The sequence below is a fragment of the Dipodomys ordii genome, unplaced genomic scaffold (genome assembly GCF_000151885.1).
Source record: "Dipodomys ordii isolate 6190 unplaced genomic scaffold, Dord_2.0 Scaffold189, whole genome shotgun sequence".
Lineage (NCBI taxonomy): Eukaryota > Metazoa > Chordata > Mammalia > Rodentia > Heteromyidae > Dipodomys > Dipodomys ordii.
This window is the reverse complement of record NW_012267405.1, coordinates 2,616,110-2,638,949: the sequence shown is the minus strand read 5'-3', so window position 1 is coordinate 2,638,949 and position 22,840 is coordinate 2,616,110. Positions and strand designations below refer to the sequence as shown.

Here is a 22,840-nt window from a genome sequence, read left to right as displayed (position 1 = left end):
GAACACACACTGGCCATAGGCCAGAAAAGTTCCATTTGGAGCATAAGTCCAGTTGTAGCCCACTACAGGGAAGGAGGAATAACTGGACTAGGGGCAGGAAGGGGTTTTTGTTTTTGTTTTTGGCAACTGGGTAGGGAAGAGCATAGTGGACTGGTTGGAAGTAACCAGTCAGAGGCTAGCAAAGGCAAGACTTTCTGTCCAGTTAGAAGGTAGACAGGTATGGACATTAGGCAGTCAAGCAACTATTTCTCTTGATCTCCCAGTTCTGATTAATTTTGAAAGGATGAGTATACAGTGACTCCATTTAGAATTGTTATCTCCTCTTACTCTTCCCCACAGTTCCCCGTTGTCAGGACTGAGTCTGGTCATGGGGGGTCTCAGTGTTCGTTGCTGGGATAGCTTGTCCCAGTTGGCATTCACCGGGTATGAACTGAAGGCCTGGGCACTGTTCCTGAGCACTTCTGCTTGTGAGCACTTCTGCTTGAAGCTAGCACTCTACCACTTATAGTCACAATGCCACTTCCAGTCTTTGCCTGGTTACTTAGGGGTGAGAATCTCTCGAACCATGCCTCCAGCCTGGCTCTTTGCTGGTGAGTTGGGAGTCGGAGTTTTAGATGGATTTGTGTGTGTGTGTGTGCCCAGATTGGCTTTGAACTGTAGTGAAAGGAGTCTTGTCACAAAACCCTTTTTATTTCCAATTAAAGCAACAAGGAGATCAATAGAGATAGAGGTTACCTGTAACTTGTTACTAATCAACTAACAATTACTTGCCAGAGCTCTGTAATATCAAAACTCAGTAGATGTTTTCAAACTGCAACTGATTGGCACTCCAGGTACTGCCCATTGCCTTTGGGCAGCTTGTTTAAAATGGCTTATATACAATATTTAACTTTTAACAAATGCACAGACCTTTTTTTGGGCTGTAGCAGCATAGTCTGTTTAGCACTCTGGTTTGTGAAAGCATTTTTCTGGCTGAGGAAAGCTGGTCTCTAGTGACCCTAACAATGCTTACCTGTGTATGCCTTTAGACAGATCTCAATAGGGACATAATCTCAGGTCTCCAAACTTTCTTTCCTTATCAGATAAATTTATGTGGTGGGTGCCAGTCTAAAAGTCACTGCCAATTAGGACATTGAGCATATACAATGGGGTTAGGATTTAAACTATCCTCCACATTTTACAACCTTAGCTTTTTATTGCGTACTATCACAGATGACTGGCAAGTTCCTGCCCAGTTATGAAATAGATCAACATGGGCATTAGAAAGGCATGCTTATAAACTATCTTCCAATGATCTCCCAGCTCTGATCAATTTTTGAAGGGCCAGGCACTAGTGACTGCAGGATCTGACATCATTTCTATCATCCAAGCAGTGGCTGGTAACTGCCTCTGGGTCCTTCATCATTGCCAGGGTCCCAGGAGTGTTTTTCTCCATGCTGGGATAAATGTACCTTTGGCATTTCCCTTGGTCAGTAGCTGCACTTGAACTCAGTGTTTGAGTGCTGTCCCTCAGCTCTCCAGCTCAAGGTTAGCACTCTGCCACTTTGAGCCCTTAAGCAACTCCACTTTTTCAACACTCTGTTGGTGTATTAGGGATGACAATCTTACAGGAACCTTTCTCTGCCCAGGCTGGCTTCAAACAGCGGTTTTCAGATCAATGAGTCTCTCAAAAGGCCACTATTACTCCAATTAAAAGCAACAAGGGGGCTAGGAAGGTGGCTCAGTGATAGAGCCCTTGTCTTGCATGCCTGAGGCCCTGGGTTCGATTCCTCAGCACCACATAAGCGGAAAGAAAAACGCCGGAAGTGGTGCTGTGGCTCAAGTGGTAGAGCACTAGCCTTGAGCTGAAGAGCTGAGGGACAGCGCCTAGGCCCAGAGTTCAGGCCCCATGACCGGACCCCCCCCCAAAAAAAAAGCAACAAGGGTGGTCATTGGAAGTATGGTTTTTTGTTTGTTTTTGTTGGTCTTGGGGCTTGAACTCTGGGCCTGAGCTCTGTCCCTCAGCTGTTTAGCTCAAGGCAAGCTCTCTACCACTTGAGCCACAGTGCCACTTCCAGTTTTTTGCTGGTTAATTGGCGATAAGAATCTCACGGGCTTTCCTACCCAGGCTGGCTTTGAACCGTAATCCTCAGATCTCAGCCTCCTGAGTAGCTAGGATTACAGCTGTGAGCTACTGGTGCCCAGCTTGGAAGTAGTTTTATAACCATGGTTTTACCTGGAACTTATTAAGGGCCAAAGTTACATCTCACAAAACTTGTAAGAATCCTCTGTTCTTTGCTGTGAGCCTGCTAGAAACTGTTACAAAAAAAAGTATAAGAGCAAATTGGAAAAGCAATTAAACAATCATTTTAGTAATCCTAAATTTGCCTTTTTCCACTTTGAAATAAACATTTACTTAATTTTTTTTTTGTTTGGTTTCTAGGAAGCCAGCCACTCTACTTCCCAAAATTTTTACAAAGGGGATGCCATTTTTAATCCATTTTCCCAAAATCACTTTAATTTATATTTAAATGCCCCTTTGAAACAGTGGACAACCCCCGTTACCTCTTGGTCTACTGTTTAAAATGGCCATTTTTTTCTGTAGTTTGAGTTACCTTTAGGAAATTTTGAACAAATAGCAATTATGAGTACCAGCACTGTACCAAGAATCTATACTAAGCATCCTTTTTTCTTTTAGCAATAGATCCAATTGCAACATAGCACAGAAATCAAATCACATTTTTGCTTATATACCCTTATGGTCTAACTTGTGTGGATTAATATTACAGACAGGTGGAAGGGAACACAAATCAGGATGACGGAAAGGTCTGAGCTTCAGTGGATCTGAAGTGGCTTCTGCTTTTCACCCTGAATCACCAGGCTTTGGTCATGTGTGATGGAGCAAGGCTGGGGTCTGGGCAAGGCTGTGGTGCCTCCCAGCGTGTATGGATTGTTGTACCTCCTGCTGTTTACCTGCAAAATTTCTACACATACTGGCTAAAGACCTGATTCACACTGGCTTTTGCAGGCTGGTGCCACTGAAACCACAACTTCTACCGACAAAGATCTTTTAGCAAGCAGAACACTTGGTAACTTTTGAAACTATGACCATTTTACATATTTTACATATAGACAAATAGATATGTTTGTGCACAAATTATAGAGCATGCTTATATTTTAATATTGGCCATTTAAGGTTTTTTTAAATTTTAGTGGTATTATTTTGCCTAATTATGATGGAACCATGTGGTCCATTATAAAAACAAAACTTTGCCAACAGCAAAAAACTTTTCAGTAGACAAGAGACAGGACGTAAACATAGACATGTGGTATACCATAATGGTGCCTGGGCTGATTGGGGGGGGCTGGGTCAGGTCAAGGGGGAAGGTTCATAGTTGGCATGAAATTAGCAGCTGAGCTAAGCAGGGGGCAGGGTCATCGGGAGCTTGAGATCATATCCCAGCCCCTGCCTCTAGGAACTCAGGCACAGGCATTACCTGAGGGGTAGGTGTGACTCCACCTCCAAGAGTTTTTTGGAGATTTACCAATGCCAAGATGGCACCTGTTCAGCTTCTTTATTATCCACCAAGTGGTCAATGCTAGAGAGAGCTCAAGATTTACAGAATTTAACAGAATCTCCATGCTAAACAAGAACAGAAAACCTTTCAGCTAAAGTTCCTCTGTAATTTCCTTCCCATGGTAAGTGACCTTTGGAACCCGAGCTTGCTGCCAAATATCCTTGGTAGTGCACTTTGGTTCCTTTAAAAGGGAACTCAACAGCCAATTCGAGTCTCACTGAATCACTGGGTCCCTCGGCCATGGAAGGCCCTTGGAATGAGGCTTTGATACTTGGCCAAGCGTTCTGGGGCCCAAGAGCCCCCATGGAGGGCCAGTGGCCCGAACAGCGGAATCTAAGCCTTCGTACTGGTCACCAACCTGGGAGTAGGAATAAATTAGCCGGTATTAGATGGGCAGGAGGTAGAGCACTCAGAAAAGTTACCTTGCTGGTCCTCTAGTGACAGATGGTAGTAGGACTATTGGTAGGTCCCGGGCAGCTGGTCAGACCCCTGTCTGAAGTGGAGTGGGGAGCAGATCCACTGGGGAACCTATCCTGGGTTTCAAGCACCAAATGTAAGAATCTTTCACAATCATCCCAGGGGACCTCGCAGAGGCAGGCAGAAATAGGAGAAAGATTATTATAATGTTTATTAGAGGGGCCATATCTCCCTGGAAGAGGGAGTGTGTCTGCCCCTATCCAAGTGGCAGGTAGGTCTGGAGGAGGAGGTGAGGGCAGAAGGGATGTGAGTGCAAGGTAGGTCTGAGCAGAGAGAGAGGGCAGGAACTTTAGGGCAGGGAGGAGCTCAGGTCTAGGTGGAGCTGAAGACCAAAGATGGGGTTAATACTAACAAGTGTCATCCTCTCTCAGCCAGTGTCAGTGTGTGCTGAGGGCATGCCGCTCCCCTCCTATTGCTGAGGGAAATGCTTTCCCTGACACATGTGTATTCCCAGGCTTGTTGTGGCCAGTCATGTTCACACTCATAATCACATAACTTACACAATTGTGAAGAAAGTTACTGTTGTTGAAAATGCTGTAAACAATTCAAATGAGTTATATAAACTTCAAAGATATGAGTGCCCAAAGATAGAGGAGCTAAGGAAAATGCTTTGGAAAAACAGACAAGTTGCTCAAAAAAATACAGTAAAGTTTAGGCAAGATGGTTACAAAGCTAGGAGGGAAACATGAACGTCCCTGGTAATTCTGCCCTCTGACCATCTTACAAGATCTCTGTGCTTTGATTTCTCAGGACACTTTTGCCTTTTTTTGTTGTTGTTGTTGGTCATGGGGCTTGAACTCTGGGCCCGGGCTCTGTCCCTCAGCTCTTCAGCTCAAGGCTAGCACTCTACCACTTGAGCCACAGCGCCACTTCCTCAGGACACTTAGAGCAATGCAAACTGGTGATCTTAGCAGTATACTAGAGGGGGAGGGGCAAGGATTTCAGATTTCACGGAATCACAGTCAGCAGGCCTGTGCCAAAGAGAAGGACTTCTCCCTAAGCCAAGGACACACATCTAGGTGTGATAGGTTAAAATACTTTAGATAAGATGGGTAGGTGTTGTTGCTTTACACCTGTAATCTGTGCCACTCAGGAGGATGCGATCTGAGAATGACAATTTGAAGCCAGCCTAAGCAAGAAAGGAAGTCCATGAAACTCTTACCTCCAATTGACCACCAGGAAACCAAAAGTGGAGCTGAGGCTCAAAGTGGTAGAGCACTAGCTTTGAGCAAAAAAGCTTGGGGACAGCACCCAGGCCCTGAGTTCAAGCCAAGCCCCAATGACCAAAAACAAAACACTTCAGATAGATATGTTTCTTTTATTAAGAAGCCAAAATCCATTCATTCTAGAAGACAGTATCATATGCCAGTAGTCTCTACCTGGGTAATCCTGCTCCAGCCGCACAGATCTGGTTGCTTTAGCTTTGGGGCTTTACCATTCTTTTTCTTCCTGCCTATATCCAGATATCTATAAGTGTTTTTTTTTTATAAGTTTTGTTTCTAGAAGTCTTCCCATTCTCTGAGACTCCCTTACTCCCTTATTCCATAAAGATAGCCATGAGTGCCTATAATCCTAGAATTCAGGAGGCTGAAACAGAAGGATTATGAGTTGAAAGCTAGTCTACACTATATATATCAAGACCCTACCAAAAAAAATTTTTTTTGGTTGGTCATGGTGCTTGAACTCTGCCTGGAGCTGTCCCTGAGTTTTTTGCTCAAGGCTTTTTTGCCACTTTGAGCCACAGCTTTACTACCAGTTCCTTTGTTTGTTTGTTTTCTAGTGGTTAATTGGAGATGAGGTAAGAGTATTAAAGATTTTCCGACCCAGGCTGGCTTTGAATCATGATTCTCAGATTTCAGCCTCCTGAGTAGCTAGGATTAACAGGCATCAGCCACCAGCACCTAGATAAAAAAACAAACACCTTAAAGCAAACTCCTAACCAAACTTCTAACCCTGCCAGCTTTTTCCTGCTTTCTTCATAGCATTCACCACCATGTTTTGCAGTATATTTTTTAATCTGATATTCCTACAAGAACACAAGAGTATAGGTAATTTTGTGTATGACTTTATACCCTGCATTTAATATATTCTTGCACATTAAAGATACAAATAAATGTTGCCTGAAAGGATAAAGTCATGACTTATTTGTATTGTTCTTGTGGCTTGTTGTAGTGAGTGATCAACTATTGCTTTACATTACTGTGTTATGTGTACTTATAAATGCCAAAGTGGATTATACTAATCAGGAAATGCTGTGTGCGGAGATATCATCATATTTTCAGGCCCCCACAACACTGACTCCTTTGAGCTAAAAGTCTTTGGTCATTTGCTGGTTGAAGCATGTGGCAAAGAGAGACAACCTCCATGATAATACCCTTAGGGTATTATGGCTTTGTTGCCTCCCTGATGTAACTAAGAGGTACATCCCTCTTGAAAAACAGCTCTTAGCTTGCTACTGAGTTCTCATCAAAACTGAACACCTGATAAAGGGTCACCACATATATCTATCAAGACTTATGGTTGATACTCACATTTAGAGGGGGGCTAAAGCTCAGATTCAACATCTTGCAGTACAGAAAAGATCCAGTAAGCCTCTCAGATCAGATGGTATGTTCTGTGCTGCTCTGGCCCCAGTTACAGCTCAGCTTTGTGTAAGAAAAACAAAAAAGGCAGCAGCTGTTCTTTTAGAGAAGTTTATCCTGTGTTTTACAGCCCAGAGCAAAGCCACTAGCTCATGCAGCAATTAGTTTATATAAGAACCCCTAAATTCTAGGTCCTAGACTGTACTGATGCTTTGCTAAGCTGACCCCAGTGGTGTCTCTTCAACTGCTGGACCGTTCAGCAACAGTGCCAGCTGTGTGGAACACAAAATGGATGCAGTTGCTTCAGTGGACAGAACTCAAAGCTGTTCTCAAAGCTCTGGCCGATACTTACTGATAAATCTTGGTCTGTTTTTTACTGACGTGTTGACAATGGCCTAGCTATTTGGTCTGCCACTTGGAAAACTACAGACTGGCAGATTAAAAATTTCCCTCTTTGGAGCCATGAACCATGGAAACAAATCATGTCTGTTGGTAGAATTGTCTGGGTCAATTATGTAGGGGCCCAAAGTGAGGGCCCATTCTCTGATGAGACCAACTGCAATCAAGGTACAGGCTAGCTTCCATTTCCCAATAGCCACCTTTGCTTCCTGGATCCATTATGTTCTACACTTGGCAGTACACCCACTACCACAGGCTAGGCACCAAGTAGAGGACTTTGTAAAAGTTTCAGATGCATGAGTCACCACTGAATGTCAGATCCAGAACTAATAAAAGTTGAATTCTGTTCCTGTAAGGGCACTATGAGATATTTGATTTCACTTGTGTTAGTTAGCTTTTCATCACTGTGAAAAGTACCTGAGAGGAACAATTGACAGGATGAAAAGATTTCATTTGACTGACAGTTTCAGTTTCCAGAATTACTGTTGTAATCCAATTGGATGGGATAGTTCAACCTGGGAAGGGTAAAGTCGACCTCTTTTCCTATTCCATGAAGAGCATGTGAAGGTCTCCATTTGGTCTTTTCTGACACCTCCAGAAATGACCCCAATGACCTCCTAAAATCTAGGGGTGGATGCCAGATACAAGTGGCTCATGTCTGTAATCCTAGCAACTCAAGAGGCTAAGATTTGAGAAATTTGAAGCCTGTCCAGGCAGAAAAATCCTTGAGACTTGTCTCCAATAAACTGCTTTAAAAAATCCTGGAGTTGAGCTATGGTAGAGCACTTGTCTTGAGCAAAAGAAGCTCAGAAACAGTGTCCAGGCCCTGATTACAAGCTCCAGGGTTGGCATGCACACATGTGTGTGTACGTGCGCAAGACACCCGGACACACACACACACACAAATGCAGGGGCAGAAATACGATGAAATAGGACAGAGGGAAAACTGTTTCTTTGGGTGGAAATATACTATGATTGAAGAACCAACCACTAATAATTCTGTATATTTTGAAGACAGTTCTTGGCTCACAAATTTATGCATCAATAATGATAAACTGGGTGCCAATGACCATGTCTGTAATCCTGGCTACTTGGGAGGCTGAGACTTAACAGGATCAAGGTTCTAAGCCAACTGGGTGCAGAAGAAGTTGTGATACTCCCGTCCCCAATTAATCAACAAAATGTCAGGTGGAGGCATGACTTAACTGGTATAAATAAATAATAATGGGCAACATTTACTGGGGAGCCATCTCCTTGTACTAAGTATATTACATATATTATTTCATTAAAATGGTATTTATATTTGTATGCAACCCTATGAATGGAGTTTTTGTTGTTGTTGTTGTTTTTGTTGGTCGTAGGGCTTGAACTCTGGGCCTGGATACTGTCCCTCAGCTCTTCAGCTCAAGGCCAGTGCTCTACCACTTGAGCCACAGCACCACTTCCAGTTTTCTAGTGGTTAATTGGAGTCTCACAAACTTTCCTGCCAGGGGCTTGCGTTGAATTGCAATCCTCAGATCTCAGTCTCCTGAGTAGCTAGGATTACAGGCATGAGCCCCAGGTGCCCTGCTGAATGTATACTTTTGTTGCTGAATATCAAACCTAAGGCTTCACACACACTAGGCAAGTGCCTACACCAATCAAAATCACTAGTCTCATATTTTATACTTAAAGAAAGTGAAGTGTATAAATCATACATTGTGGAGTTTAAATGTGAATCGAAGCTCATTTGAGGGGAGAGGGAATTATGTACAGGGGAAGATGGGTTGGGGAATGTGTATGTAGGAGATTGGGAATGTAGAGAGAGATGGTTTGGGGGAGTTGGAGGATGTGTATAAGGGAAAATGGGGGTTTAGAGGCGATTGGGACGTGTGTAGGGGAAGATGGGTGGAGATGGACCCAGGGCCTGTCCATGCTAGGCAAAAACTCTACCAGTGAGTTACATTTCCAACTCCAAGCTTGCTGGGCTTTTAAAATAATTTATCACTGAATCAGGTGGTGGTGGCTCACGCCTGTAATCCTAGCTACTCAGGAGGCTGAGATGTGAGGATAGCAGTTCAAAGCCAACCAGGGCAGGAAAGTCCATGAGCCTCCTATCTCCAAATAACCACCAGAAAATGGGAGTGGTGCTGTGGCTCAAGTGGTAGAGCACAACTCTTGAGCTTGAAGAGCTGAGAGACAGCAGCCAGGCCCAGAGTTCAAGCTCCACGACCACCACCACCACCAACAAAAGGTAGAGCATTGAGGCCTGAGGGTTCGTCATAACTTCCTGAACCCCCTTAGAACTAACTTCCTGCAGACTGAAGGAAAGGGTAAGCCTTATGCAGATAAGCCAATGAGATGGCTAGGTCTTGTGAGTGACATTTTGTTTGGCCAATGGGATCAGCCTCGGGGTTCCCCTTCCTTCCTGTCTCAGGACCCAGCGAACCCTCTGGGCTTCTGCGTGGTAGGTGGTAGAAGACGGTGTTCCCTCTCCCTACTGCTCAGGTGAGAAGAGGTCAGGAGTGGCAGGGCAAAGAGGATAAAGTCTCCCTCGCTGTGGTGTAACCCAGGTGGGCGTTTGGTGAAGCACCTGAGGACGGCAGAGCTCCGGCCCCTCGAGGCGCCTCCTCCGCCATGCGGGAGGTGTGCGGGCGGGGGAGGGAAATGGCGGGAAGTCGTTATTCGAGGCACGTGGACCGGAAGAGCGCGGCCCGCCTCACACACGAGGTGGCGGCCTACGAAGGGAGGGCGCTCAGCTGAGGTTGAACTGAGAATTCTTTGGAAGGAGATTGGGCTAGGCCCCCTCCCGCCCTTACCGGCAGAGCTATTGGTGGGAAGATAACTGGCTCTGTTGAAAGGGGGCGGGATACGCTTTCAGGGCCTCCTGGCTTTCCGTTAGGCGCTGGGCCTAGTGCCCCAGCCCTCACCACCTGCTTGCAGGAGTCAAAAGGTAGGCCTAGCCTCAGATGGAGCCACCTCCGGTTAAACCTTTCATTTAGCTAAGTGTCTGCTGCTGACCGCTGCAGACATTTAAGGAGGGGCCTGAATCATTTCATGTGCAGATTGGGTGAGGGAAGTGTGAAGGGGAGGATTCCAGAGAGAGGTGATTGGTTCATGATATAGCACCTCTTAGTATGTACTTCTTTAGCAATGGGTGGTGTGAGCAAGGAGTTATAAGCATGATTTTAGCAGTAATGGGGGAGAAAGGATGCCTTTGAGAAAGGGAATAATAGCAAGCTTTGATAGTGTAAAAAAGGCTGGGTTCAAAGAATTATCCATGTTGTTTTTAGCTACTTCTACACTAGCCACTTAGGAGTTATGTTTCAATCTTTGTGTGTATGTGTACTGGGACTTGAACTCAGGGCCTGGGCACTATCCCTAGATTTTTTTCACTCAAGGCTGGTGCTCTACTGCTTGAGCCACAGTTCTACTTCCTGCCTTGGCTGCCTTTGAACCTTTATCCTCAGAGCTCATCCTTCTGATTAGCTAGGATTATAGGCATGGGCCACCAGCACCTGGCTCAGTCTATTCTTAATATAAACATAGGAAAAAAATTTTTTGGTCAGTTATGCGGCTTGAATCCTGGGCCTAGGTGCTGTCCCTCGGCTCTTCAGCTCAAGCTAGCACTCTACCTCTTGAGCCACAGGGCCACTTCCGGTTTTCTAGTGGTTTATTGAAGATAAGAATCTCATGGACTTTCCTGCCTGGGCTGGCTTTGAACCATCATCTGATCTGAGCCTCCTGAGTAGTTAGGATTACAGGCATGAGCCTGGCCTTAAACATAGAAACTTTTGAAGTGAATATGTTTCAGAAGGCTAATAGAATCACTGGTCTGACTCAAAGTTACTTTTTTCCCTATGCTTTTTGAGCCTGTCTTTCTTGAAGGAAAAGAATTGAGAACTTTTCTCTTTTAAAAATGTTGACAGGTGACTAACCAGAACAGACTCAACACCTGTGTCTACAGCTTTGGGATGGATCCTGTTCAACCACCATTCAGGGGTCCTGCTCCCATCCACTCATCTCAGTGTATTCGCATGCCAGGCTGTTGGCCACATTCTCCTAAACCTTTGGACTCGGCTCTGGTTAAGGCACCTGTAGGCAGAGGCCATATGTTTAGAAAGCTGGACAACACCCAGAAGCCGCCAATACAAAGGGTAAGACCATAACTAGACGCACAAGAGTAACATTCATGTGTACTCAGTGTAATGTATGTAATCAGTGGACATGATGGATTTCAAAGTACTTAAGACAGAAAACCAGCTAAAAGGCCAGGAGTTTTGGGGGTGGGCAGGGGAGGGGAAGGAAGAGGAGCAAAGAGGGAGGTGGGAAGTTAATTTGTTTTGTTCCAAGTAGTTACTTCTTTCTGGGTGTACAATTCAAAACCTAAAGTTGCAAGCCTAGAATAAGTGCTTTATAATAAATACTAGATAGACTTGGATAATCATCTTAGGTTGGTTCTCTAGTTTGTATCCTTCCAGCCATAATTGGGTTTAAAGATACAGACTGCCAATATATGCCAGTGAAAAGAGCTTGGTGTGGTGGTACATGGTTATAATCCCAGAACTTGTCAAACTGAGGAAGGATGATAGCAGGTTCAAGACCATCCTGGAATACTTAGTGAGTTCTAGGCTAGCCTGAGGTTCATAGTAAGACTGTCTCAAAAACAAAAACAAAATTACAGCCTGTTGTATGTTATTGTTCTGGGGTTTTTTTCCCTCAGTGTTTAGGTTTTTACCTTGGTTGTACTCTATGGTATTGGTAGTAACTCGTGCCTCTGAGATAATAATTGTTAGATTTGTTTCTTTCAAACCACTTTGCCCAAATCTTTAAGTCAGAGATCTTCAGCTCTTGCTACTGCAGTGTGAACATGTGTGTGTTCTTGATCTTTTAATAGCCGTGATTTAACAAATAGTATTAATCCATAGTAAGTTGTGTCAAAGACAAATTACATGTATAGGAAGAACCTAGTCATTCAGTTATGATCATTTTAAGAGATGACATTGTCAGATGTAATGAGTTGTGATAAAACTGTGTGACAGTAATCTTATCTGTTTAATTAGATTAATTGATAGGTTTGTATGTGACTGGTATAGCAGTAATCTTTCAAGACTGCCACTGGAAAGCAGTAGTAATTCCATTGGATGTTGTTTTAACGCAGGAAAAAAAATTTGCTACTTCAAATAGTCTAGCTATTTTGAAATTTGTTTTTTTTTTGGGTCCGGTCGTGGGGCCTGAACTCTGGGCCTGAGCGCTGTCCCTCAGCTCTTCAGCTCAAGGCTAACGCTCTACCACTTGAGCCACAGTGCCACTTCCAGCTTTTTCTTTTTGCTTATGTGGTGCTGAGGAATCGAACCCAGGGCCTCAGGCATGCAAGGCAAGCGCTCTACCACTGAGCCACCTTCCCAGCCTCCTATTTTGAAAAATTTTAAACCAGTATTCTTATTCCCTTTTGGTATACAGGAAATAATTGTTACATTGTGCATCAAATTGACTTTTCAACTAACTATGCTTTAAAAATCTAGTATTATGTGACCATAAGTACCAAAATTTTAAAAATTACTATAAAGTTGATGTACAGAGGGGTTACAGTTATGTAAGTCAGATGAAGAGTACATTTCTTTTTAGACAATGCCACCCCTTCCCTCACTGTCTCCCAGTTTTTCCCTCTGTTTCCCACCCACAAGTTGTATAGCTCATTTCCAACACAGTGTTCAGTGAGTGCCATTGCTATACTGGGAAAATTTTTGTACAGTTACTCTTTTTTTCTGGGTTCAAACCAGGATCCTCAAATCTCAGAACTCAGCCTCTTGAGTAGCTGGGATTATAGGTATGAGCCACCAGTGCTGAGCCTTGTACAATTGTTCTTATCATTTATAATTGGAACATAGAAGTTGTAAACTTCCAGACTTCCAGAAAAGCCATTACTTGTGGAGTTTTAAACTATGTCTCCAAATAACTTTAATTACCTACTTCCCACAGGAGTCTGCTGGTTTGGGTTCCATGTTTCAAGGCATGGGCCTTGCCACAATGTCCCCGACCTCTCCCAAACGTGAAGTGCCTCCGTTAGGTATGTGGAAAACTTAATTTGAGAACTGTAGAGGTATGGATGCTTGCTTTGTTTTGAAATCCATGCAGTTTGCCTTCAGAAAAAATAGCTGTACACTTACTGTTTCAGTTAAGCTTTTGATTTTTAAAATTTTTTTCAGGCAGAGGCATTTTAGGCAGAGGTTTTTCTGCTAATATGACCCACAAAGATAAAGAAGAACCCCATCCTCCTTTCCCTGATCCATCTGTGTTGGCAACTGGAGATAGCAAGCTGGCAGAGGTCTCTGTTGCTTGGAACAGGTAGGTAATAAGTCACCTTCCTGTGTGACCCCAGTGTTCAGGTGGGAAGAGAGTTTGTGGGAACTCAGTGTTGTCTCATGAATGAGCCTTTACAAAGTGGATGCTTACTGGAAGAAGCTCTGTTGTGATCCATGCAACCACTGGGTCACAAACCCTTTCTTTTCTCCACTTAACCCTCTATCCTGATTGTTCTTTAGTCTAAATGAGTCAATTCTGCTCTGAACGGTGGTTCTGAGAGTGACTATCAAGAGCTGTTGGAGGATGAGTCGTCATTTTGAGTGAATCCCACAGCTGTGCTTGGACATCTTTGGCTCACTCCTCCAAGAAGAGAATGTAGAATGTTATCTAGATGCAGAGCACATAGAAATATGACTGAGAAAGGCCTGATTTGCTTCTCTCTTCCCCATTTCAGAGTACTTGGAAGAGGGAATTTGGATGCTTCTATGTTTCCGCTGGGAAGAGCTGGTGGTTTAGGCAGAGGAGTGAATAAGTCTCCTGGTTCAGTTGGCCTGATTGCTCGGGAACCCCCACAGTTGTCACAACCCCCAACACTGCCCTTGACCTCACTGCACTCTGTGGATTCCCCTCCCAGCTTAACTTTGGAACAAAAAGAAAAGTAAGTCTCATTGCCTGTTCTATGGTAAAATAACTATGAAAGAAGCACCTCATGTGTTCCTGTATTTGGGTTGCCATGTAGCAGTGTGTGCCCATAGTCCTCCATGGATGCTAAGAATCATGGGGTGTTTGGGAGGTTTTTCTGTTGTGTGTGTGTGTGTGTGTGTGTGTGTTTTTGCCAGTGGGATCAGTGGATTTAACAATGAATGTATGTGATAGTATGTATGGAGAATAGACATGGTGAGTCATTTCCTTCCCAGTTCTGGTAGACACTTCTCTGGCATGTCAAAGACAACCAAGTCATTTAGGAGAAATACTACCAGCATCTTTCTAGAAGCAGTTGGCATTGTTCGTTCCAGTCCTGTTACTAGGAGAGGTATGGTGGCCAAATCTAATTAGACACTGCTTGGTTTTGTATATCTTGGAGTTTTGGTTTGTATGTCTATAATTGAAAAGTAGAAAAACATTACTTCCCCCAGTATTTTTGTTGTTAGTGATATGGGTTGGTTGATAAGCTTTGTTTTTAGTATATTTAGGTTTGTGGGTTTTCTGCCATTGTGAGACTTGCACTTAAGGCTTCTGAGTTCTTGCTCAGCTCTCTTGTTCACATCTGGTACTGTACCACCTGAGCAGTCTTGCTTTTCCACAATTATTTTACTGTGAATTACTTTCTGGAAGGTATTTGTGTCAATGATAGCTGTGTGGTGAAAATTTCATCTGACAATGTGTACCACTTCCCAACTCCGTGTTCAGTGCCAGTCCAGCTTTTGGCTGGTTAATTGGAGATGGAGTCTCAAAGATTTTTGCCTGTGCTGGCTTTGAACCGCAGTCCTTTAGGTTTCAACCTTCTGAGTACCTATAGGTGTTGTAGTTCAGGATGGCTTTGAATTCCTGGGCTCAAGGGATTTTCTTGGACTTAGTCTCCAAAGTAGCTGAAACCTGAGAAAAGAAGAAGTATGAATGCTTCTGAAATCTGTGCTCACCACTCTCCTGGTGCTCTTATTTTTATTAGCATACATTTGTTGTACAAGGAGGTTTCATTGTAACATTTCCACACATTCAAACCATATACATCAACTACACTCCTTCTATGGCTTTCCCCTGTGCCTCTCCCTCCTTCTGAAACATTTTCAACAGCTTTTATTAGTACATTTTTTGTTGTTGTTGTTGGTGGTGGTAGTTGTGGAGCTTGAACTCTGGGTTTGAAGAACGATTCCTGAACTTTTTTTTTTTTTTTTTGGGGGGGGGGTTCGGTCGTGGGGCCTGAACTCTGGGCCTGGGCGCTGTCCCTCAGCTCTTCAGCTCAAGGTTAGCACTCTACCACTTGAGCCACAGCGCCACTACCGGCTTTTTTCTTTTTGCTTATGTGGTGCTGAGGAATCGAACCCAGGGCCTCAGGCATGCAAGGCAAGCGCTCTACCACTGAGCCACCTTCCCAGCCCCCCCTGAACTTTTTTTGTTCAAGACTAGAACTCTACCACATTGAGCCACAGCTCCACTTCCAGTTTTCTGGTGATTAATTGGAGATAAAAATCTCAAGGATCTTTCTTTCCAAACTGATTTTGAACCATGATCCTCAGATCTCAGCCTCATGAGTAGCTTGGATTGCAGACATGAGCCACCTGTACGCAGCTTCATTATTCGGTTTTCATACATGCAAATGAACTGCTTCAGCCATATTTCATCTTATTTATTCCCCACTTGTTAGTTTTCCCCCTGGAGTCTACCCTACTTTCTTGTCATTCATTTTTCCTCTTTTTTTTCCCTTTTTAGCGTGCATTAATTGAACCATGAACTTCATCTTGGTGCATTACATGTGGCTGGTGATTTTTTAAAAAGTTTTATTAGCATAAGTTAATTGTACAAAAGGGCTTCATTGTGATTTTTTTTTTTTGTTGGTCATGGGGCTTGAACTTTGGGCTTGGATACTGTTCTTGCACTCTTCATTCAAGGCGAGCATTCTACCACTTGAGCCACAGCGCCACTTCCAGTTTTCCAGTGATTTATTAGAGATAAGAGTCTCGTGGACTTTCCTGCCCTGGCTGACTTTGAACCCTGATCTCAGATCTCAACCTCCTGAGTAGTTAGGATTACAGGCATGAGCCACCGGTGCCTGGCCTTCATTGTGATATTTTAAGCATACATATAATATGTTATGATAAAAAATGCTTCATAAATATTTTTGCTTTTCCAGAGAGCATTTTGTGAAACAAGGATCAAAAGGAACACTTCAGTCTTTGGGACTAAACCTCATCAAAATACAGTGTCATAACGAAGCAGTTTATCAGTACCATGTGACTTTCAGGTATTTGCACCTCTTTTTCTCTTGTTCATTTCTTGGAGGGCAGGAATGGTGCACATCTCCTGGAATAACTGAATACTCACTTGTGTGATTCCTCATGAACCTTTCTATGGAAGGATGCCCATACTTGGATGCTGGCAGGAAGTTAAGGTTAACAATTTTGTGGGCATATTTTTAGCTATATTACCAACTCAAATTTTAACATAACAGATATGTGGTGGTTATGTGTGATGCTGGAAGTGGATTTAATGTGCAGCAGAAGTTCAGAGTGTTTTACTTGGCATGGGCTTCTTCCATGACCTTGCAACTTTCTGTGTGTAATTTTGCATTTTATTTTATTTTATTTTTTGCTAGTGTCACAGTTTGACCTTATACCACTTGGCCTATGCCACCAGCTAGCTTTGGAATAACTGAATACTGGAATTATTCTAGCTACTGGAAATGAGTAGCTGGAAATACAGGTGGGAGGCACTGGCATCTTCCTCTTTTCTTTTTAAGCAGTACTTGGGTTTGAAATCTAGGCGTTGTTCTTGGTAAGCAAATGCTTTACCATTTGAGCTATTCCCCTAGCTCTTTGTGCTTCAGATTTGTATGTTTTTATTTTGTTTTGGTACCAATCTTGGGTCTTGAAGTCAAGGCCAGAGCATTGTCCTTGAACTTTTTTTGCTCAAGGCTAGTGCTCTATTACTTGAATTACAGCTTTACTTTTGGCTTTTTTTTGTGGTTAACTAGAGGTAAGAGTCTTCTGGACTTATTTGCTCAGGCTGGCTTTGAACGAATATCTTTAGATCTCAGCCTCCTGAGTAGGGAGGATTACAAGTGTGAGCCACTGGTGCCTGGTGCTTTAGTTATTTTAAAAAATTACTGTTACTAAGTAGTTGCACAAAGCATGTACATATAATTTTATTGCCTTATATGAGTTACACAAGATGGGAAGGATTTCATTGTTACCTACCCACACATGTTTATACTGTATTCCAGTTTGACCCCAGTATCTCACTCTCTGTATCCTTCCCTCTGATACATACATGTTAAGTTTTGCCTGCCTCCTCCTTCTTCTTTACTTCCTTCCTTTCCAACTTCCTCCATTCCCTCCTGGAAGGCTTTATTTTATTTATTATTTTTGTGGGGGTGGGTTGAGGGGCTTGAACTCAGGCCTGAGCTCTTTTGCTCAAGGCAGGTGCTCTACCACTTGAGTCACAGTGCCATTTCTGATTTTTGAGTGGTTAATTGGAGATAAGAATCTCACAGGGACTTCTCTGGCCTTGGCTGGCTTCAAACAGTGATCCTCAGACCTTAACCTCCTGAGTAGCTAGGATTACAGATGTGAGCCACCAGTACCTGGCTAAGGCTTTAAACTCTCCTGCCTCAGCCTCCTAAGTAGCAAGTACCACCACATTCCATTATTTCCCTGTATTTTCTAATGCTGCTGTGAGAAAGTGTCCTTGAGTCGTCTTTTCAGTCAACTATATTTATTTTTAATATGACCACTAGATGGAGCATGGTTACAAATGACTGTTTCTCTACCGTACCCATAGCACAGCTGTGGTAAAGATTTTAGTCAAATGTAAGTAAACAACTCTTTTGTTTTTTTCCAGCCCCAACGTGGAGTGCAAAAGCATGAGATTTGGCATGTTGAGGGATCATCATTCTGTCACTGGAAACGTCACTGCTTTTGATGGATCTATTCTTTATCTACCTGTTAAACTTCCACAAGTAAGACCCAAAGAAATAGTTGTTTAAATGAAACCTGAGTGCCCTAGTGTTTTGAATGTTAGGAAATCAAAGACTTCCTGCACATTTGAGTTACATCTACTTATTCTTAGAAGTAAAGAAGATTTCACTGGATGCCAGTGGCTCATGCCTATAATCCTAATTACTCAGGAGGCTGAGATGTGAGGATTGTGGCTCAAAGCTAGCCCAGGCAGGAAAGCCCATGAGACTCCTTTTCCAATAACTCTCAAAAAGATGGAAGTAGAGCTGTATCTCAAGTGGTAGAGTGTTTGCTTTGAAAAGAAAAAAAAAATCTCTAAGACATTACCCTGAGTTCAAGCCCCAGTACTGGCATAAAAGATTAAAAAGAAGGCAGATGTCTGCAGATTTAATAAAAACTTAGCATTTGAGGTCTTCAAGAAGTACTTTCTCACATAGAAAAAGTAGTTGGAAGACTTTGGCTTCTGTGATAATTATGGCTTAACTGGGCACTGTGCCCCTGCCTGTCATCCTAGTTGCACAGGAGGCTAAGATTAGGAGAATTATGGTTCCAGACCACCTTGGGCAAAAAAAATTGTTGACTAGATTCCATCTTAGTGGAAGTAACTGGACACCGTGGTGCGTTCCTGTCTTGTCATCTCAGCCATGGTGGGAAGTGTAAAGTAGAACTGAGGTCTAGACACAGGCCTGGGCAAAAAAAGAGACCCTATCTCAAAGTAACCAGAAAAAACAAGGACTAAGGCATGGCTGGGAGATAGAGCATCTGCCTAGCAAGCACAAGGCATTGAAGTTCAAACCCCAGTACTACCAAAAAAATAACTTGAAAAAAATGGCTTAAAACTTCAACTTTGAACTATGGATTTCTCTTACCAAACAATCTCTTGACTCTTGGTAGTCATGCTATGGTTTTGCTGATGTGGGCAGGAAAGTGAAAGTGAGGGAAAACAAAATATTTTGTGATATTGCAGTGTTTTTTATGCAGTTGGGTTAGATCATAGCTTGGTGATTCTGTGTTTGTTGTTCTTGTTGTGCTGGTCCTGGAGCTTGAACTCAGTGCCTGAGGACCAACCCTGAGCATTTTTGCTCAAGGTGAAACTCAAGTAGAGCTACAGCTCCACTTTTGGCTTCTTTCAGAAATAAGAATCTCATGGACTTTTCTTCCTGGGCTGGCTTCAAACCATGATCCTCAGACCTCAGCCTCCTGAGTAGATAGGAGTATAGGCATGAGCCACCAGTGCCAGGTAGTCATTTCTTTTTTTATTTGTGTATGTTTATCGGTTAGGTTGTTGAGTTAAAAAGTCAAAGGAAAACTGATGACGCGGAGATAAGCGTAAAGATTCAGTTGACAAAGATCCTGGAGCCTTGTTCTGACTTGTGCATTCCCTTCTACAATGTTGTCTTCCGGCGGTAAGAAAACAGCGTTAATCTTGCTGGGTTTCAACATCAGCCTTGTATTTTTGATAATACTCTTCAAGCAATGTGGATAGCATTACATCTATCATGGACATAACCCTAGATGGGTTTGGAAACTTGTAGTAAATAACTGGAAGATCTTGATACTCACTTGCTCAAAAATTCTCTCACAAGTGTGCTTGGGCAGATTTGAGTATACAAATTGAGGTTTGGAGGTAGCTGGGTAGGGATATAGCTTTCTTTCAAGAAACTTGAAAGAAAAAAGATGTTTATATTATGTATTTATTTGTGTTGTTAGTAAGGGAGCTATTCAAAGAGTGCAAGAAACATCTGCTGTAAGAATCCCCTTGGATTTTTTGATTAAAGACAAGGCAACAATTATTTAGCTTCCTTTGAGACTCTCTAATTCTATAGCTTTTATTCCAAAACTTCTCTCATTTGATAAAACAGAACTTAATTTTTGCTGAGTAAACTGAACTGCCAGGAACAAGCATAACACCCTTTGGTAGGCTATTGATTCCAAACGTGGAAACTGAGTCTGGGAAATAACTTGGTGTTAATTAGTTACTGTCATTTGTACAAAATGCAAGATAAATGGTTTTTCTTTTAACAAGATTATTCTGAACATAAAAGCTATATTTTGCAAAGAACACAAACATTTCTGACCCTTTAGACTTCCAAAGGAAAACATAGCCAAGAGAAATAGAGCTTAATTTGAACATTTTTCTGTTAGCCCATTCAAGGGCTGGGAAGTGGTGTGTAGCTCGTGGTAGAATATGTGCCTAGCATGAATGAATACCCTTGACTCCATCCTCAGCACTACAAAAGAGAAAAAAAAATACGTTCTGATTTTTAATTTCAGGGTAATGAAACTTTTAGATATGAAGCTTGTGGGGAGAAACTTCTATGACCCTACAAGTGCCATGGTACTACAGCAACACAGGTTGGTGGGTTTTTTTCTCCTTTACCTTTGAATATTCTGGAAAGAAACTACTAAGGACAAATATTTCAACAGTGTTTTATGGTAGTGAACATAATTTATTGGTTAAGTCTTTTTGTTAGTTTGGATTTTTCAGTAAATTTGCAGTGATATTGATTTAGTTTATTTTCTGGGGCTTCCTCATTGTTATGACAGAAAAGCAGTTTGGATTCAAACGATTGTTTCAAATGAAGACATGGAATTGGCCTTGTTCCTTTCAGAACTGTAAAGATTATCTCTCTTCAGATTGCAGATCTGGCCTGGGTATGCAGCTAGCATCCGGAGGACAGATGGAGGTCTTTTCCTGCTTGCTGATGTCTCTCATAAGGTCATCCGTAATGATTCTGTGCTGGATGTCATGTGAGTGGATGGCGAATGGTGGATTCTACCTTTAACATGCTGATAAGGACTTTTTGGTATACTTTTTTTTTTTTTCTTTAAAAGGAGTAACTTTCTCAGTAGGTCAGAAGAGCTCAGTCTTTAGAAACATAGTCATCTTCCCTTCATCACCAGGATTGGTTTACATAGGTCCAAATGTTAATGAGCCAACTAAAATTTACCAGTTAAGAGCAAATATCATCTATTGCTGTTAAGTTCTCAGTAATCGTTTAATGGCTCATCTCCATAGAATTCAGTACCATCTTAGAATGGCTGGTAAATCCTGAGCCCCCACGTGGCTGTCCAGGCTGATTTCACCCTCACTGTCACTCGGCATGCCCTTCTTTTCCCCTCATAGCTTATCCGCTTCCTCTGGGGTTGTTCCCTGATTCTAACAAGTAACATGACTTCCAATATTTTCCTAAATATGTCTGTATGGAAAGAAATGACTTAGTGACTTTATGGGATTGAAATGTCTTTAGTTTATCTAAGTTTTATTGGGCATGAAGTTCTAGGTTGGAGATACTTTTCCCTCAAAATTGTGAAGGTATTGCTTTCTAGTTCTGTTTTGTTTTGTTTGAGGCAGGGTCTCACTATCCATCCCAGGCTGGCCTCAAACTTACCATCCTTTCTTCTCCATCTCCTAACTGCTGGGTTTATGCCACCTCATTTATCTAGTTCTTTGTGTTTAGACTTGCTGTTGAAAGATAAAAGTAGATTTGCTGTTGAAAGATAAAAGCCATTTTGATTTCTGATTCCAGAGTCTTTGTAGTTCTTCCTTGACTGTCCCTTTGGAAACTTCACAGGCTTTTTTTTGGGTCCGGTCGTGGGGCCTGAACTCTGGGCCTGGGCACTGTCCCTCAGCTCTTCAGCTCAAGGCTAGCGCTCTACCACTTGAGCCACAGCGCCACTTCTGGCTTTTTCTGCTTATGTGGTGTTGAAGAATCGAACCCAGGACCTCATGCATGCAGGGCCTTTTAATTTTTTTAAATGACAATCTTCAGGCTTGAACTCAGGGATTGGGTGCTGTCCTTGATCTTTTTTGCTCAAGGCTAGTACTCTATAGCTTGAGCCACATCTCCACTTCAAGTTTTTTTATGGTTGATTGGAGATAAGAGACTCACAAACTCTACTGCCCAGGTTGGCTTCAAACCACAGCCTACTGAGTAGCTAGGATTACAAATATGAGCCACCAGTACCAGCCTTCTTTTTAAATTTGTCTTCACTTTTTAGAAGTTTTACTATAATGTATCTAGTTGTGGTGTTTGTTAAAAAATAATTCATGGCAGTTGTTAAAGAATGGTAAGGCATGGGGTTGGAGGTGTGGCTCAGTTGGCAGAACACTATTGAATGAGCAAAAGTGGCTGCAGGTACTGAATTCAAGTTCTGCTCTTGGACCTAGAAAAAAAAAGAAAAGGAGAATGGTAAGGCAGATTGTTGATGGTACAGTGATCATCTTAAGTAGGCTTGCGGTAAGGGAGAGAAACCTACTCAGCTCCAAATATGAAGAAAAGTGGGGTTGTAAATTTTATTTGTTTGTTGGGACCAATCCTGGCTGTTTTCAAATTCCTAGGTTCAAGTAGAGCCTCTTGCCTCAGTCCCTCCTTCCTTAAGCAGCTGAAAGTATGGACAGCACTCCACTACACCTGACTTGAAAAGTGGAAATTTATAACCAAGGAACTTTGTTCTAGTGGATGGATGGGGGGATGTTAACATTGGTTGGGAATTTTCTAACAGGAAACATCAGGTCTAGGGAAATTCTGGCTAAATAGACCCAAGAGGCAAGCCTAGGGGAGTGTCAGATGTCACATGGGGAGTGGGGACTAAAGCTGTCATCAGATATGGAAAATGATCAGATAGATAAAATGTTAGTTTAGATAGTTTAGCTAAACTGGTAGTTTGAGACCAGTGCAGGCCAAAAAAAAAGTTATTAAGATCGTGTCTCAAAAAAGTCATGGCTGGGAATATGGCCTAATGGTAGAGTGCTTGCCTACCATACATGCATGAAGCCCTGGCTTCAATTCCTCAGTACCACATAAGCAGAAAAGGCTGAAAGTGGCACTGTGGCTCAAATGGTAGAGTGCCATCCTTGAGTAAA

General features: G+C 42.6%; 1 protein-coding gene across 1 annotated transcript in view; it reads left to right on the top strand.

Moving 5' to 3' along the window:
* The first annotated feature begins 10,968 nt into the window (after window positions 1–10,968).
* The window catches only part of Piwil2 (piwi-like RNA-mediated gene silencing 2), a 34,560-nt gene continuing 22,688 nt past the window's right edge, over window positions 10,969–22,840 (top strand). Inside the window, exons 1-9 of the mRNA XM_013034413.1 lie at window positions 10,969–11,151; window positions 12,977–13,064; window positions 13,204–13,342; window positions 13,755–13,958; window positions 16,152–16,262; window positions 17,858–17,975; window positions 19,255–19,379; window positions 20,248–20,328; window positions 20,611–20,724. Of these exons, the coding sequence (XP_012889867.1) occupies window positions 10,969–11,151; window positions 12,977–13,064; window positions 13,204–13,342; window positions 13,755–13,958; window positions 16,152–16,262; window positions 17,858–17,975; window positions 19,255–19,379; window positions 20,248–20,328; window positions 20,611–20,724 (1,163 nt within the window). The remainder of the gene's footprint in view (window positions 11,152–12,976; window positions 13,065–13,203; window positions 13,343–13,754; window positions 13,959–16,151; window positions 16,263–17,857; window positions 17,976–19,254; window positions 19,380–20,247; window positions 20,329–20,610; window positions 20,725–22,840) is intronic.